Source organism: Musca domestica, unplaced genomic scaffold (genome assembly GCF_030504385.1).
Source record: "Musca domestica strain aabys unplaced genomic scaffold, Musca_domestica.polishedcontigs.V.1.1 13, whole genome shotgun sequence".
Classification (NCBI taxonomy): Eukaryota; Metazoa; Arthropoda; class Insecta; order Diptera; family Muscidae; genus Musca; species Musca domestica.
In genome coordinates this window covers 1,835,044-1,854,274 of record NW_026712172.1, presented here as the reverse complement: position 1 = coordinate 1,854,274, position 19,231 = coordinate 1,835,044, and the positions used below count along the sequence as shown (strand labels likewise).

The 19,231-nt window shown below is 33.5% G+C and overlaps 1 protein-coding gene and 1 long non-coding RNA gene across 2 annotated transcripts; one reads left to right on the top strand and one right to left on the bottom strand.

Annotated features, from left to right (window-relative positions):
- Window positions 1–4,628: 4,628 nt before the first annotated feature.
- LOC131800790 (uncharacterized) lies at window positions 4,629–18,067 on the bottom strand. The gene is made up of 6 exons (XM_059118488.1): window positions 17,946–18,067; window positions 8,351–8,506; window positions 7,402–7,723; window positions 6,277–7,285; window positions 5,185–5,399; window positions 4,629–5,073 (listed from the first exon to the last, which is right to left on the bottom strand). Exons 4-6 carry the CDS (start codon window positions 7,061–7,063, stop codon window positions 5,044–5,046), a joined length of 1,032 nt encoding a protein of 343 aa, XP_058974471.1. The 5' UTR covers window positions 7,064–7,285; window positions 7,402–7,723; window positions 8,351–8,506; window positions 17,946–18,067; the 3' UTR covers window positions 4,629–5,043.
- Window positions 15,882–16,577, top strand: LOC131800791 (uncharacterized). Its single transcript, XR_009341563.1, has 2 exons — window positions 15,882–16,209; window positions 16,264–16,577. It is a non-coding gene; the product is annotated as an uncharacterized LOC131800791 (long non-coding RNA).
- Window positions 18,068–19,231: the final 1,164 nt, after the last annotated feature.

The following is a 19,231-nucleotide window of genomic DNA, read 5'->3' as shown; positions in this document are numbered from 1 at the left end:
GATTTTGGAGGGGGAAAATTTTAGTAGCACTTGCACTTGGAAAAAAACGTATCTCTATTATTTTTTATTGTGATGTGTATGTAAATCATATTCCTGTAACACATAGAGTTTACATCGATAAAAGGTTTTCCTGAATCGAAACTCTAGTGGTTCTTTCAAAGTGAGATTGAGAAATATTTTAATCTATAAAGTTCTGATAAGTATTTGTTCAGATTTGCTGAGATAATTTTTGCCATTGTAATCACTTGGCTTAATGTGTCTTCTGTACCCTAAGAATCAATAATTAAGATTATCCTGATAGCCGATTCTTACATCAATAACCGAAAGGTGTTGTTCATAGAAATATGAACATGATTTTTTCATTAGTTTAACCTTCACATAGACAATGCTCGATCTTTAATATTGTTAAACACCTTGTGTCTTAAAGTGCCAGATAGTTTATGACACTTAATGTGAACAGAAGATAAGTGGGTGTTGTTCTACCAATAAGACACATTAAGACTGTTAAGAAAAATATTTAACCAAATAAAATTGACAATCGAAAGGGAGATTAGACTCTTTTCTCATCTTAACATTAGTCCTTCGAAAAAAAAAGAATCAACGACCTAAAATAATATTAGTTGCAACAAAAAGAAAAACGAAAGAGGACATCAAAAGTCGAAACGAAAAGGGAACAAAAATTAAAATAATAAAAGAAAACAGCTAAGGAGGCGACATTATAAAAAAACGAACCAGCAAAAAATAAAAAAAAAACAGGAATAAACAAGTAAAAAAGCAGTAAGTTCGGCCGGGCCGAACTTTTAATACCCTCCACCATTTGGTAAAAATTTGTCAATTTCCAAAAAAAAAAAAATAAAATCCGTTAAAAATTCTGCTAAAATTTTAAAAATACCGAATGCTTATACGACGACGTGGACCTGCATAGGCAACTTTTGTCATAAGTTATTACAATATTTAAATGCGAAACTTGAAGAAAAATCTGTTTATAATGTAGCTAAAATCATCAAAATACCGAATATGTGGGGTACCGTTATATGGGGGCTATACGAAGACGTGGACCTGCACAGACAATTTTCTGGCATGGGCTGAAGTATCCAATACAAACATCACATGCGAAATTTGAAACAATCCCGGTAAATAATGTCCCTAAAATCATCAAAATACCGAATATCGGGGGGTACGGTATATGGGGGCTATACGAAGACGTGGACCTACATGGCCCATTTTCTGTTTTATGCTGCAGTATCTATTACGAACTTCAAATACCAAATTTGGAACGATTCCGTTAAGTAATGTCGCTAAAATCATCAAAATACCGAATATCGGGGGGTATTGTTATATGGGGGCTATATGAAGACGTGGACCAACATGGCTCATTTTTTGACTTAGGATGTAATATTCGTTACGAACATCAAATACCAAATTTGAAACGATTCCGGTAAACAATGTCGCTAAAATCATCAAAATACCGAATATCGGGGGGTGCCGTTATATGGGGGCTACACGAAGGCGTGGACCTGCACAGATAATTTTCTGTCTTAGGTTTTAGTATCTATTACGAACTTCAAATGCCAAATTTGAAACAATTCCGGTGAATAATGTCGGTAAAATCATCAAAATACCGAATATCGGGAGGTACCGTTATATGGGGGCTATATGAGAACTAGGACCTACATGGCCCATTTACGAACTTAACCTGCCTACTGGCAAAATATACATGTGTGCAAAATTTTAGCCTTCTATCTCAATTTGTTCGAAAAATAGCGTGATTACAACAGACAGACAGACACGCAGACAGACGGACGGACATGGCTAAATCGTCTTAGAATTTTACGCTGATCAAGAATATATATACTTTGTTGGGTCTGACATGAGTATTTCGAGGAGTTACAAACGGAATGACAAAATTAATATACCCTCCATAGTATGGTGAAGGGTATAAAAAAGAAAAGACTGGAGCAATAAGAAAAGGACCTTTAGACTCGTCATTAAATTTATTGGAAAGCAAAATGAACGAGTTAAATGACATTTTATCACCCCGGCAGCTCCTCACTTCGGAGGGTTGTGGGAAGAATGAAGTATCGCGATGAAGTATCACCTAAAAAGAACCGTTAGCGACATGAAGTTGACGTATGAAGAAATTAGCACAGTGCTGACCCAAATAGAAGCGGTATTAAACTCAAGGCCCTTACAAGAACTAGATAGCAGCAGGGAGCACATCTAAACCTTAACACCAGTCCATTCTATAATTGGACGTCCATTATTAGAGGCTCCGGCAATTGAACGTCCATTTAGAGGCTCATGTCAGTGAACACTACAAAGCGATTACATAAGCTAATAAGAAATCCTGTAATGATGCTGACCATCATTATGAATCTTTGTTTGGTAAAATCGACTAAGGCCTCTTCCGTAAAAAATTGAACATTGTCGACGAAATGTATCTAGATCCGTTTTCACAAATTCATGTGGCCGCATCTTCGTGGAACATGGTTGTTTATTTTGAAATGAAACCATACACTGGAGCTTGCAACAAGGTTGTTAAACACCTCGAATAAGATATGCCCTAAACACCAAACATACGAGGATCAATGCTGGTCAGTCATAAACAATATGGAGTATAAAGTAAACAAAATCAAGGCGAATAATCGTTTATCCCTGAGGGAAGGTAAACGACATTGAATTTCATAGGACCTTTTCAGCATTGGGCATTTGAAGTGATGGACGACGAGAATCGTTCTCGATATTAATAGCCAACCAACATGATCTTAAAGAACTAACGAAAAAGCAGATATCGGTAGTTGATTCTACGGTCAATCTGCTGAAAAGAACGACGGAGGAAGTCAATTCTCACTTTACGGAAAAAAGTGTATAATTGAGAACATAAGCGCCACAACGAACGAAAGCTGTTGAATCAAAAGACCAGCTGTTGTGGAATATACGCCTTGGAATTGAAAATAATGAATAAAAATTATTGAAATTTGTAAAAAACGGTTATCGTAGTAAAATCGTTTTCCTACCTTTACCATATATACAATTTTTTACTAAACATACTATATATACACACACACACACACATATATATATATATATATATATATATATATATATATATATGTCAAATGCTTTGTTTGGGGACAGCAATTTTTTTAACTTTTGAACCCATTTTTAGTATAATTAGGGCCTTCCTCAGCTACATTTAATAATTATTAGGTAATTTTCCCGAAAACTTTTGATTTGCAACATATTTTTTACATAACGACTACTTTGAGGTCATCATATATGTTGTAGCTCCTTTCAGACACTGTCCCCAAAATGCACACGGCGTATATTTTGTTGTGGGTTGCCACCACGTTGTCAAATATATTCAACACAACTTAACGCCGTTGCATGATAACCGGATGTCCTTTGGGAAAACTGCAAATATAACATGAGCAACATACACATATATTCCTAAAAAAAACCTGAGTTTAAAACATTTTTTTATCTTAAAAAAGTTCGCTTCAGGAAAAAATTTTTTCAGGAGTTCAAAAATTTCGCTTGAGAGCAACATCTTCTTATAAAATTGAAGTTTGAGGACAAAATATACATAAACAAGTTAAATAGTATCAGTCGGGTTTGCCGGTATGAAAATCAAGTTTGAAGACAACATATTCTTTAAAAATCGATATTTCAGGAAAACATATTCCTTAAATATCCACTCCACTTTAAATGTCAAATTACAGCCCATTTTGTGGTTAAATGTGCTCACAGACTGTAAGATACTTAAGTTTTTTTGGGCGCGTTATGAACTATTCAAAATATTGGACTAATAGATTGCAAAATGCAAATATGCAAATTGCAAAATGCAAATATGCACACACACACTGGAAAATACTTTGAAACAATGGTTCAAGGTTTTGGCGCGCTTTCTGGGGTCTATGGCAAATTTTGGACCTATGTCCACAAGTTTTGACTGGAATGTTGTAGACTCACTTTTCTTCTGTGTATAATATGACTTTTGTTGTCGTCTTCTGTAATGGAGACTGTCTACGTTTTTTCTTCGTTATAGAAGGGGCCTAAGTAAAAATTTTCTAACCTGCCTTGATTTTAGTGTCGACTTTCATATCGTTATGACAAACATCTCTGCCAATGATGTTTTACTCCCTGTCCTTTGATTTACTATGTTTTCTGTGGTAGAGAAATATTAAGCATGAAAATTGGGATCCAAAAAATCATTTTTCTGAAGAACTTAGGAATTACTGTCAATTCAATGTTCTTCAACCTTCTCATGAAATTATTATTAGGATAATAATTTAGGATTAGGATAATCAAATGAATTTTGATCCGCGTGAAGAAAAGTAGTGTGGGTTATCAGTAGACAACGGAATTTTATTTTTATTATGAATTAGGCTCAAGTTTTGGGACGGAGCATTTTTTGATTCTAAGTAAATTGTTATAGAAACTGATTGTACAGTAAGAAATTCCAAACTTTTATATATTTTTTGCTGGGAAAAATACTTAAAAAATCAACACTTAAAGGTAACAAAATAAAAGTTCTCAAATATACAGTAGACTCTCACAATTTCTAATGATGGATTTTGCTCTATTTATCAGTTCCTGAATAATAAAATATGTGAAAATCAACTGTATATATTGTAATTGTCAGTTGTTCATATAAACACTATGTTTATTGCAAACATAAATTTAAACAAATTAATTTAATTTAAAAGAAACGTGTAAAATTCATATGATGATTTATATAAAGTGTTTTCTTTCGATATTATTAAATATTTTATATATTTATAATACAGTTAGAGTTATAGTGCAATTTTATTACACTCTTAATTTTAAATAAACATTTGAAGTTTTTATATTCGTGTATATAAATAAAGCGGTTTGTATTAAATTATATGACTTATTTTTTTTTATATAAGTATACATTTATAATTATATTATAATGTGTATAATAATTTACTACAAGACCTAATGGAAAAAATTGTTGGTCAAATATTTTGTATCTACAATATGAAATTAATACAAGATTTAGTGCACATTGTGTATATATTAATTTAACAACATTGCATTGTAAAATAACTACCCGAAAAGGGTTTTGGAAAATTATTGTTGAAGAGATTGTTGTAATGAAAGAAAAATTTCATCATTAATATCTTTATTAAAATCATTAATATCATCATTAATATCAACCTTAATTTTTTTGCCTTTTTTCCTTTTGTTGTCTATAAACGTTTTTACTTGTGCTGGGGTTCTGCAGCATAGCACTTCATTTTCAGACACGACCCTCATGCACTCCTTGAAAGATGGCAACTTTTCCATTGAAGAAATATCCCCAAATTCAGCAGTCAAAGCTTCTTGCTCATCGATTGTCCACCGGCATTTTTTTGTTTTTCCGCAAGAAGTATCTGTAAAAATTACACAATAATCATTTCATAAGCCTAAAACAGATGTAACAAACATCCTATTTAATAATGTCAAATGAAAATGAATGCGAACAAAAGATTAAGGTCGTTTAAGAATATAACAGTTTTATCTTTCTTCATTAGCATTCATTTTTTTCGGCATAGCACAGTGAAAAATTGCACACGAAAAACCTGATCAAAACCAAATGCAATATAAATTATGCAAACAAATATGTACTCCAAATTTATTTTTGATTAGAAAATCTAATATAAAAATATTTAAAACAAGTAATGTACTCTGTTTATATATATTGGAAACAACTAACCGATTTAAAATATAATAGAAAAAATAGTTTGTATTGGCCTTGTTCCAGAACCTGCAAGAATCTACTAGTTTTGCAATTTTTTCCGATATCGTAAAGAGGAAATTGGTTAAGGCAGTAAAAACTTTAACATTCCTGCATTTCTGGAACAGACCAATTATTATTGCATTTGTGATTAATCTGTAAAATGTCAAATCGGCCATGATATCAAATCTTTACTGGATTTTAAATAAGGCAATTTGGGGAGTTTGAAAGTGCCGGTAGCATAATCTAAAAAAATATTTGTACTGTTTAAATAATTTTGTGAGTGGACCAAAAAGGCCACATTAATACTCAGTAGGAGAGTTAAGTGAAATGAAATATAAAATCAGGAATACAAAAAAAAAATTAAAGCTAGATCATAATGCATTTGATTTTGGTCATGGTTTTCGGTAAATTAACCACTGTGTATTTTGAAACATAAGTCTACGCAAGCTTAGTTATAGTTTCTACTCAATATACTTACTATCAAGTTTCTTATTGTAGGTACTACTAGTCTTCCTTCTTATTATACTTACTACTAATTTTCTTTTTTACCAAATTTGCGCCATATGTAATATTATCTGATTCATCAGATGATGACTCAGATTCGGAAGATATGTTTCCACGAAGATTATCAAAACTATTATTTTCGGAGTTTTCCTCATTCCTACAACCAGCAGCTGACAGCAAAATCTTGGACACTGTGGTGATTTCCGCCATTGGTACCGATACTCTATAAATACTTTTGTGTATATCCTTATGGTGCCCAAGAAAATTTGCTAGCTTATCCACTGTGGCTTCTTCAACGTTTAGCAAAGCTGTATACGTTGCTATATGCTTCCTTAATTTATTTCCTCTTAATGTGTGAGGAATAGTAGCCCCACACTCTAAGGCAAACTTGCGTAATAACGGGCAAGCTCTTATATATTTTTTTGATATTCCTGATGATCCGGGAGCCGAGAAAATATAGTGATTTGATTTCGGGATTCCGGCACTGTTGCGATGCTTTAATATAAGGTCAACTGCCTTTCTACTTAAAGGATCCAGCAATATGCTGACAGTACGTCCTAATTTGCCTCTTAGGGTAATTCTTACATACTGTTTAGCGAATTCAAAAGATTGGTTAGAAATATTATCAATAAATCCAGCTTCTATATTGTCAGTAATAGTTTCCTTCTTATTGTAGTTTTCAATAGTTATTCTCTCGATCTCACCGGCTCGTCGTCGATTGAACACTTGTAGACATATTAGAGTAGTTTCCAAAAGATTTTTCCAATCATCAAAGATAAATTGTTTAGTTAATGTAGCTATAGAATATACCATTTTGGTTCTTAGAAAATCATAAAGTTGTTTGATATCTTTTTTTTTTGGCAAATCTTCCTTCTTAGATCTTTTTTTGTTTTCTCTATCTTCAATAGCTGTTTTATTTATTTTCCGCCTTTACATTTCACCACACACGTACCTCCTTGGATTTGTGTTATAGATTTGGAATTTACTACACAAAATTCTGAATCGTCATATGTGATCAAGGAGAATTTAAATAATCTATAATAAAAAAATATTTAGTGTCAATTATTTTTGATAGATATTTTTAGTTTTATTTTTAAAACGTTTCTTGCTTCTCCCATAAACTTATGGTTTTTTGGGCTAAGTATGCTTACCTTGATAAATCAAATTGTCCTCTTGATATAGTTTCAAAAGATGAAAAATCTGTCGTATTATTCTCTTCCGAATCCGATGCGTTATTTTCACCATGTATAGTGACTGAAGACATAGGCTCTTTATCTGATCTGTTTGATCCTAGTGGAGGTAGATTTTTTATATACTCTTTCATGTATAACATTGTCGACGGTGAAATATTTTGATAAGCACGACCACGGCTCGCAGGAATTCTTGGTGCTATTTGTGTTTCTTGATTCTCCGCGTTTATTGTCCCCATTAAATTCTCACTTTGTTTCTTCTCTTCAAGATTTTCTTTATTATCTATGAAAATTAATGTATTAATATTTTAGTCCTGGTAACGTTCTAATATAAAATCTAACTCTAATGTATTCTACGGAACTCTACAAAACTCCGACGGATATAATCTTGAGTTATACTTAATTCGGTTAGTAAGTAAAACATTTTCCTTTGACGCTTTTTAGACTGTTACAGTCATATTGTTTCTTGTGTTTAATTATGAAAAAATGGCGCCTGTGATGCTTTAAGTTTATTTTTATTTATTTTTTGGACAAAGTAGCACGATCTAAATGATCGTTTTTCTATTTTGTGACCAAATTTGTTCCAGAAATTTTACAAATATTTTTGGAAATAAAATTCGAGCAATATTTATAAAATTCCGACGCGGGTTTGAAAATTATATTATTTCTTATTCACCTGCTGTAATTTTTTTCTTAAAAATCATTTTTGCATATTTTAGCAATAATTTTTCATACCCTTTGCATGCTGACAAGGACATGCGATGAAAAAAAGTTATTATCATGATTCCACAATATACAGGCATGTCATGGAAACTAATGTGTCGCATAGACACATAATTTATATCCTTATTTAAAAAAACGGCTTAACTATGTTAGAATATGTTTTGTATATTAAATTGTATTAACTTACCGTCAGCTTTAATGAAAATTGCGGAGTACGAACAGCCTTTATACTTTACAATACAATTGTCGGAATTGTGATGCTTCACGTCTTTTGTTTTGACAACATAGAAGTCACCGTCATTGTCAAACTTTACTAGGGAAAACATGTTGAACTAAAAAAAAACTTTCAACGAAATTTTAAAAAATTAACTAATAAAAGAAAAGTTTTAAGTTTTGTTTTATAGAGAGGGTTATTTTACATCTATTGAAGAATACGTAAAATTAAAGTAAAAAAAATTGGGACTAATAATTATTATAGATTCATTTTCAAATACGCGTCTTCAATCTTTTCTTCCTTTACAAAAAATAATTTAACGATAAAATATGCTAAGCAGAGCTTAAACATACTCTGTGTTTCTTGCACGAATTCGATCGGAAAGCGAAACTGGAGCAATCGCTCTCACTTTTTGATCGCTTCCTCGAGCGAGTAATAATCGCTCGCAAGCAAATCGGAACTCTGAATTAAAAAAATTCCGATTTGAATTCATTTTCACCCAATATGGCTAAGTCCATATACTTTTGGGTCCACTGTTGTCCCATTTGGAGGTGTGAGATTTCTGAATTCGCCATCAAAAATGGGATTAGACCACCCAATCTATTATTCCCTAAATATATTCCCACGTCAGAAAAAAATGCGATTTGTAGTCACCCAATATGGCTAAGTCCATATACTTTCGGATTTTCAACACTACTCCTTCATTTACTATTAAATTATACCTTATATAGTACTTTTCCAACAGTAATGGTACCCTTTTTTCAAAACATTTCCATATATCCATCTAACACAACATTTCGATTTGCATCTCTACCTTTCCACCCTAACACAAAATTACGAATTTCCACCTCTACTCATTATATTTACGTTCGAATTGTACATTATTAAGTACTTTTTTGTCAATTATGGTACTCGTTTTTTAAAACATCTCCATATATCCACCCACCTTTCTCTACTCAACAATTATATCCTATTTAGAAGTATTCCAACACTTATTGCTCTCGTTTTCCAAAACTTCTTTATATAACTATAGAGAGCTTTCCATTATTGATTCTCATACCAAATTCGACGATTCTAGGTCCATTCATTCATAACATACGAATAGTAACATTTAAAGTACATATTAGAAGTTTTCGTACCCTTTTGGTACAAATTTCCAAAAACGATTTGTCACATCTATCCTACACACCATCGGTGACGCTGAATCCAAATTGCAGAGCTGTAGCTCTTCTCGGTTGCTTTTCGTACCCTTCCAAACGTCAAAAAATCCAGCCTTAGAACTCACCTACAGCCCAACATCAACCCGGACGGAGCCGACTATATGACACCCTACACCACTGCTGTTATGTGCACAAAATTGCATTGGGTTTTTATAGCCTTCACTCGACCTTATGTGTCAAATTTCATGCCTTTTGGGCTAATTTGCACATTTGGTGCACAATGCATCAAAACTCGGATGAAGTTATATATGGGAGCTATATCTGAATCAGATCCGATTTTCACCAAATTTTATAGAGTTAATTCTTGGTGTACACCGACTACATGTGCTAAAGTTCATCCCCTTTGGGCTGATATTGCACAGGCTGTGCACAATAAACCAAAAATCGGATCAAGATATATGTGGGAGCTATATCTAAATCACATCCGATTTTCACCATATCCCGCAGAGTTAATTCTTGGTGTACATCGGCTACATTTGCCAAATTTCATCCCATTTGGGGTATTATTGCACAGGTTGTGCACAATAAACCAAAAATCGGATGAAGATATATATGGGAGCTATATCTAAATCTGATCCAAACCAAACAAACATTGTTTGCAAAATTACATCTCAATCGGATAATAAATACGACCTGCATTTTGTTCACAAGAATACATGGACGGACATGCATAAATCGATTAAAAAAATGATTCTATGAATATCTTCAAAAGTAACCATGGGTCTATCTCGCTTATTTCTCTCTGTTACAAACAAATTCACAAATACATAATACCCTTACCACTATGTGGTGTAGGGTATAAACACATTCTATTAAAATTTCGGTTTTAACACTTAGGCAGAAAAGGAATCTTGTTGAACTAAATTTTAATAACAGCAGCATTTGGGGTAGTTTGGACCAGGAAAGGCTGAATTTATTTACACAAAACAAGTAAATAAGCAGCCAATTTCGGCCGGGCCGAACTTTTAATACCCTCCATCATTTAGAAGGAATTTGAAATTTAAAAAAAATCCGTCGAAAAATAAAGCTAAAATGAAAAAAATACTGAATATCGGGAGATACCGTTATATGGGGGCTAAGCGAAGATGTGGACCTGCATAGATAGGTTGTAGTACCCATTGCGAATATTAAATGCGAAATTTGAAACAATTCTGGCGAAAATGTCGCTAAAATCATCAAAATACCGAATATCGGGAGGTACCGTTATATGGGGGCTATCCGAAGATGTGGATCTGCGTAGATATTTTACTGGCATAGGTTGTAGTACCCATTGCGAATATTAAATGCGAAATTTGAAACAAATCCGGTAAAAATGTCGCTAAAATCACCAAAATACCGAACATCGGGAGGTACCGTTCTGTGGGGGCTATCCGAAAATGTGGACCTACATAGGCAATTTTCTGTCATAGGTTGTAGTACCCATTGCGAAAATTAAAGACGAAATTTGAAACAATTCCGGTGAAAAATGTTGCTAAAATCATCAAAATACCGACTATCGGGAGGTACCGTTATATGGGGGCTATACGAAGACGTCGACCTATATGACCCCTTTTCAATACCAAAAGTCCTGCACACATTATATACATCTGAGCAAAATTTCATCAACCTATGTCATTTCGTTCGGTGGCTAGAGTGATTTTCACAGACGGACAGACGGACGGAAATCGATAAATCGACATAGAATTTTACGCTGATCAAGAATATATATACTTTGAGGGGTCTAAAATGTATATTTCGAGGTGTTACAAACGGAATGAAAAATTTAATATACCCTCCATACTATGTATGGTGGAGGGTATAAAAATACTGAATATCGGGAGATACCGTTATATGGGGGCTAAGCGAAGATGTGGACCTGCATAGATATTTTTCTGTCATAGGTTGTAGTACCCATTGCGAATATTAAATGCGAAATTTGAAACAATTCCGGTGAAAAATGTCGCTAAAATCATCAAAATACCAAATATCGGGAGGTACCGTTATATGTGGGCTATCCGAAGATGTGGATCTGCGTAGATATTTTACTGGCATAGGTTGTAGTACCCATTGCGAATATTAAATGCGAAATTTGAAACAATTCCGGTGAAAAATGTCGCTAAAATCACCAAAATACCGAACATCGGGAGGTACCGTTATATGGGGGCTATCCGAAGATGTGGACCTACATAGGCCATTTTCTGTCATAGGTTGTAGTACCCATTGCGAAAATTAAATACGAAATTTGAAACAATTCCGGTGAAAAATGTCGCTAAAATCATCAAAATACCGAATATCGGGAGGTACCTTTATATAAGGGCTATCCGAAGATGTGGATCTGCGTAGATATTTTACTGGCATAGGTTGTAGTACTCATTGCGAAAATTAAATACGAAATTTGAAACAATTCCGGTGAAAAATGTTGCTAAAATCATCAAAATACCGAATATCGGGAGGTACCGTTATATGGGGGCTATACGAAGACGTCGATCTATATGGCCCATTTTCAATACCAAAAGTCCTGCACACATTATATACATCTGAGCAAAATTTCATCAACCTATGTCATTTCGTTCGGAATCTAGAGTGATTTCCACAGACAGACGGACATCGATAAATCGACATAGAATTTTACGCTGATCAAGAATATATATACTTTGTGGGGTCTAAAATGTATATTTCGAGGTGTTACAAACGGAATGACAAACTTAATATACCCTCCATACTATGTATGGTGGAGGGTATAATAATGCATATATAAGTGCATGGACTCCCGCAAACACAAAGACATAAATAAGACTTATGAGCAGGGCACCCGGTTTGTGATATTCTGGTCAGGAATTTAAATAAAGATTTTTTAGGTGTTAGACAGGTGGGTTTCCACTATTCAAGTGTAGCTCCAAATAATTTACATTTATTTTTGTCCTATATGGGGTCGCAACTTTTCAGCCGATGTACTCTATTTTCAACCAAAATTATTGGTCACCGAAAGTATATGGGAAATAACCATATGCATTTTTAAGAACAACACAACAGTTTTTTGTTTCTTTTAAGAACAATAATCCAAAATTTTTTATCACTGTTTTATAACATAATTTGGATGTTATTGATAAATTGATCAAAAGACACATTAATACGCAAAAAGCAAAAAAGTTTGTACTCAAATCATGAATTTCAATAAACTCTTGAAGACAAGCAGCATATGGGCACTCGTCATTTCCATGATTTTCTTCTTTTGATCCAATGATTTCAGGTACTCCAAGCGAAGTGTTTCTTAAATTCCGCACAATTGTAGGTAGTTTTTTAAACATGAAAAAATCTGCAAAAGTAAAATGTTTAATAATTGCAAACGATGATCTACGAACATGTACTTACACTTTCCATTGAATTTTGATGAACTGAGCTTCCTGGCATTTGATTTCATTTTACTCCTCAGGTAAGCAAGATTTCCATTGTGAGAAACACTGCAAATGGTCAATATTTTCCAAACATTATCCATTTACGTTGATTTTGTTCTAATGTTAAAATAAAATTATTGTATAGGGAACACGAAATTGATTTTGTTCTTTGTTTTGCTATTTAATTCGATTTTGAGTAACAGGGATATGTAAATATATTTTCGACATAATGTAGCACGACCAATGACATCAACGATCACCGTTTGTATGTTTGATGCAGGGCCGCGGTTACATAATGTTGTGTCGAAAGTCGATACAATCTCAAAATCGAATCGATAAATATCAAAAGAAGAGAACAAAATCAATTTATTGCTCCCTATACAATAATTTTATTTGAAAGGGCGCGAAGTAATAAACAAAACATTGGAACAAAATATACGTAAATGGATAACGTTTGAAAAATATTGACCATTTACAGTGTTTTTCACAATGAAAATCTTGCTTACCTGAGGAGTAAAATAAAATCAAATGCCAGGAGGCCCAGTTCATCGAAATTCAAATGGAAAGTTTAAGTGCATGTTCGTAGATCATCGTTTGCAAATATTAAGCATTTTTCTTTTGCAGGTTTTTTATATTTGTTAAAAACTACCTACACCTTGTACGGAATTTAAGGAACACTTCATTAATGTGTGTTTTGATCAATTTTTCAATAACATCCAAATTATGTTTTAAAAACAGTAATAATATTTTATGAATATTTATTAGTAAAATAAAACCAAAAATTTTTGTGTTGTTTTTAAAAATGTATATGGTTATTTCATCTATTCTTACGGTGACCAACATTTTTGGTTGAAAATAGAGTACATTTAGACATCGACTCAAAAGTTGTGACCCCATGTAGGACAAAAATAAATGTAAATTATTTGGAATAGTGGAAAGCCTACCTGTCTGGCACGGATTTAAATTCCTGACCAGAATATCACAAACCTCTCTCTATGAGGTTTTGAATGTCGCGCCGTACGAACTCCGCGATAAGAGTCGGCCTATATATGGACCGTGTGCACTGATCATAAGAGTGAATGCACTTATATGTGCATTATTTTGTTTGATTGAATTTAGCCTTGCCTGGTCCCAATTACCCCAAATGCTGCTGTTATTAAAACTTAGTTCAACAAGTTTCCTTTTCTGCCTAAGTGTTAAAATCGAAACTTTAATAGAAAGTGTTTTTATACCCTCCGCCATACTATGGAGGGTATATTAAGTTTGTCATTCCGTTTGTAACTCCTCGAAATTCTCATGTTAGACCCCACAAAGTATATATATTTTGGATCAGCGTAAAATTCTAAGTCGATTTATCGATGTCCATCTGTCTGTCTGTTGTAATTACGCTATCATTCGAACGAAATGAGATAGAAGGCTAAAATTTTGCACACATGTTTATTTTGTCAGTAGGCATGTTAAGTTCGTAAATGGGCCATGTCGGCCCACGTTTTCGTATAGCTCCCATATAACTGTACCTCCCAATATTCGGTATTTCGATGATTACTTATTAACCGGAACTGTTCCAAATTTCGTATATGAAGTTCGGAATAGGTTATACAGCATATGACACAAAATTACACATTCAGGTCCACGGCTTCGTATAGCACCCATATAACGGTACATCCCGATATTCGGTATTTTGATGATTTTAGCGACATTATTAACCGGAACTGTTCCAAATTTCGTATTTGAAGTCCGAAATGGGTATTACAGCCTATGTAGAAAATTGCCTATGCTGGTCCCCGTTTCCGTATAGCCCCCATACATCGGTATCTCCCGAATTTCGGTATTTTGAAAGTTTCTGCCACAATCAACATTGATAAACATAGTGGTTAATGGTATAAATAGTTCGGCACGGCCGAAATTACTACTTACTGTCTTAACGATTTTCTTCATTTAAAAACTCACCTGCGCTTCTATGACTTTAAACAAATCAACATAGTGGACAACGAGAACCATCAATAAAAAAGAGGACACATAAAGTACGTTAATAAAATATGGAACGCAAACCAAAAAAAGTACTGTTCACTATAATAGAGTAAACTTATGATGCAAGTAGGCTTTAATAATCCAAAATGTTTAATAAAAAAAGATACATAACTATTTTTCAATAATAAAAACGCTAACACTGCAATAAATGAAAAATTTTACCTATTTTCATCGTGTAATGTGATGTGTGCCGCTTTATATCTACTTAAACTATTTATACCCTACACCACATAGTGTTAGTTTGTCACTTCGGAGAATATACATAGGGCTGTCCTTAAATGTCAGACTGTCTTTAAATACCAGAATTGCAGGCTACATTTTGAGTTTTTTTCTAAAATTTTCAAGCTGTCCCCCCTCTTCAACATTAACCGCCTCGGCCGCCCTTGTGTATAGAACTAAAATCATTTCAATCCAATGAATTGTATTAATTTTCAAATCTTTTAATAATCAATTTATGAAAATAAAAAGTCCGAACACCAAAAATTGAAACAAAATCTAATTATTTTGAATTGAAGGAGCGCCAGACATTATTTAATCACACACGCACACAAAGGGTTCATCGACAGCAGCAGTTTGGCAGTAAATGTATGGGCCGCTTACAAAGCATACAAATATTGAAAACAAAAAAAAAACATGACAAAAAAGGGTTAATCATGGCAAATGATTCATAAACACTCACACACTTTTCATTACAATTTTCCCTTTACACACCAGATAAGGAAGGTTTGCACGCTGAAATAAATTTTTAGATCAACAATATTTCATAATAATTATCTATTACCTCACCTTGAATATTCATCTACAATATTTTATTTACGAGCGCAATGTAAATAAAATATTGTAGATGAATATTCTTCTTTCAAGTGTATTGTTCGGAAAACTAAAAATTGATTTTGATGAATTGATCATGTAACATCGGCTCTGTTGTCCAACAAAGAATAGCGCTTATCGCTGTCGATAATCGACTTGAATATCCCTAAACGCGAATAAAGTAACAAAAGCAATGATCGAAATAAAATTTTAGTTCCCTGAACAATACTTTCGAAAAAGGAGAACGCAAAGTAAACAAAATATTGTACGTGAATAGTTAAAGTGAGTTAGCGGATAATTATTAGAAAATATTGTTAATCAGAAATGTATTTCAACGCGTAAACCTTCCTAAACTACTGGGTGAAGGGAAATATATGCATAGATGGATATAAAAAGTGTATGTTAATGTTTATAAATTGTTTGCATTGAATAACCCTTTTTCTTTTGCCAGATTTTTTGGTTTTTTTAAATTTGTCATGCGGCTCATACATTTTCTGCCAAACTGCTGCTGCCGCTGAACATTTCGTGTGCGTGTATGATTAAATAATGTCTAGCGCTTCTTCAATCCAAAAATAATTAGATTTTGTTGGAAATTTTGATGTTCGGAATTTTTTCCAAACATAAAATTTGAAAATAAATACAATTCATTGGATTGAAGGGAATTCAGTTTTATAAATTGTTTTGATCTCTATCCTGCTTGAAAACTCACACATTAGTCATGTTTATGTTGGGGAATTTTCAAATAAAAAATCATAAAGGAGGTTATTCTGAGGAGTTTGGCTTATCTCTATTTTAGTAAAAACTCTAGAATTTTTTTGCAGTGGTTGAAATTGTTGTCCTGATCACAGGAAAGTACTTTTTTCGTGGGAAACGGCCCGGAACCGATAACTACAATATGGGTATCGTTGGAAAGCTTATTTTGAACAAGTAGTAACATGTCGGTATTATTTCTATCACTTTAGGAGATATTTCCAAAATACCTGTTTTCAAAATGGGGTTTTTTGTAAAACACTACCCATTATGGGGTTTCGCAATATTGGTACCAAATTAAATCGTACCTTTTGACCTTTCCAAAATGGTATAACATAAAAATATGGCCAAAGGTCGGCCAACTTAAAAATGTAATGAATATAGATATATTTTGGATCCCGTAGCCTGTGTTGGAAATACCCCAGAGGAGAAAATCTCATGTCACGGCCGAAGGCCTGCCACCTAAAAAGATATTGAATAGGACTGCTTCCGTCGAAAAATGAAGCTGAAATCTTTAAAATACCAACAATCGGGTGGTATTGTTGTGTGGGGGATATATCAAAGAGTGCACCGATATAAGCCATTTTCGAACTAAAACTAAGTTTGGTCAAAAAACTACTGTGAGCCGAATTTGGGCCAGATCTGGGGCTCCGTTTGAGAGTTGTCGAGCTCACCAGCCAGCCAGACAGACGGACGGAGGACATTGCTAAAGCGACTCCAAATTGTCTGAAACGGGTTTACTCTTAACACGTGTGGGGTCTAACACTATTATTTCGAATTGGCACATTTTCATCGTATGAGGGGATAAAAACCAAAAGAGTTAAATGTCTTTTGGGAGCTCCAGCTTTGATCGGGCTGAAATTTTTGCCATAGTTAGTCCTTAGCTTCCTGACCACAACGACATACATATTTTCGAGGGGAAGTCCATACTTCCCGAGAAATGGGCCTTGACTTTTCGGAAAATCACCATTATTACTGCTATAACAATATGCATATCATTTTAAAGCTCACGAATAGTACTTTATAATGCGGACAATATAGAAGAGTTAATAATGGTGATATATATCAAAAAGTCAGGACACATATCTCGGGAAGTATGGACTTCCCCCTGAAATATCAATATCGTTGTGATCAGGAAGCCAAGGACTTACTATGGTAAAAATATCAGCCCGATCCGAGAGGAGCCCATTATGAACCCAAAGGTACTATTGTAGGAAATTTCCTAAAAGTCAAGACCCATATCCCGGGAAGTATAGACTTCCCCCGGGAAACCTATATATTGTTGTGATCATGGTCCCGGAGACTACCCCACCTCCAATCTTACTCCATCTTTTATAATAAATAATTTGTTTCTTATGCTTAATTAACTGTGCAGTTACTTACATTTTAATACTTCTTCAGCAGACGCACCGATTTCCTTAAAACCTCCTGGTTTTTCTTCTTTTTATAAGAGAGGGAAGACACACTTGCTCTTCAAAACGTCTTTTTTAATTCTGCAGCAACTTTATTTTAAAATTTTTCTTTTATTTTTATAATTGGAAATTGCGCTATAAACTGTAAAAACCAATCCGATTTATTTCACACAGTAACAACGAATGACGCGCTTTTGAAAAACTTGCATAATATGGCTTCACGCAACATTAAACTACAACACTGTTGCCTATGAAAAATATCAACAGAGATGTATTTTTCATGCCGAAACCTTCGGTCCGAAATCGACTCGATTTAAAGAAATCATGATATAAGCCCCAATGCTTTCCTCTTTAGCAGAAGGAACCAAGTAAAATGAATCTCATGTCAACTTTGAAAAGATAAAAATCTTAAAATATGTGAAAATCTAACAACATTAAAAAAATTTAAAGATGTATGCATATATCCTGTGTGGATTTATAAATATTTTGTAGCTTTGTTCCAGTACTGCAAGAAGTTACTAATTTTTTTTATTTTTCTCGATAACATTAAGGAATTGTATCTTAGTAAAAAATTTTAGATTCTTGCAAACAAAAATTAAGAGAGAATTAACTAGGTGACTATGAATTACATATAGCGTCGTATGAATGGGTTTATTCGTGTACCCGCTTTACTTTTTGTGCTCTATGAGTTCGTAAAATCGAGTCGATTTTGCACCGCAAGTATAAACGCGCCTAATTTACTTTCTTTTGTTTCTGGATTTTTACGCAAATTTCAGCAAATTGACAACATAAGAAAATAGTGTATACTTTCATTTTCAGGCATACCAAATACTTTAAATCATAAATAAAATGAAATCGTTTGGTATGCAAATATAATAGTCCATTTATATTGAAGTTCTTTATCAGGACTTAGCGCATTATCGGGTTTTATTTTCTTAATTTCATCAAAATCAGCCAGATTTGTCATACAAAATGAATCTTTACTTATTTTAAAACCGGCACAAATCCTCAAATGCAACACTGTTTTTTAAACATAAATCTGAACACTTCCAAAAAATCAAAAAGTAACACTTTATATGAGTCATTTTGAGTTATCACAAAGAAAATACTAATTTTGCAGTAATAGTACGTTAACACTAACTGGGTCAAGGTTAAACTTGTCAAATCATTTGCATACACGTCAAATAAACCGACATGAAGAAAGTTAAACTGCAAAACCTCATGTGAAAAAATAAGCAAAATAAAGGAAATAAAGTA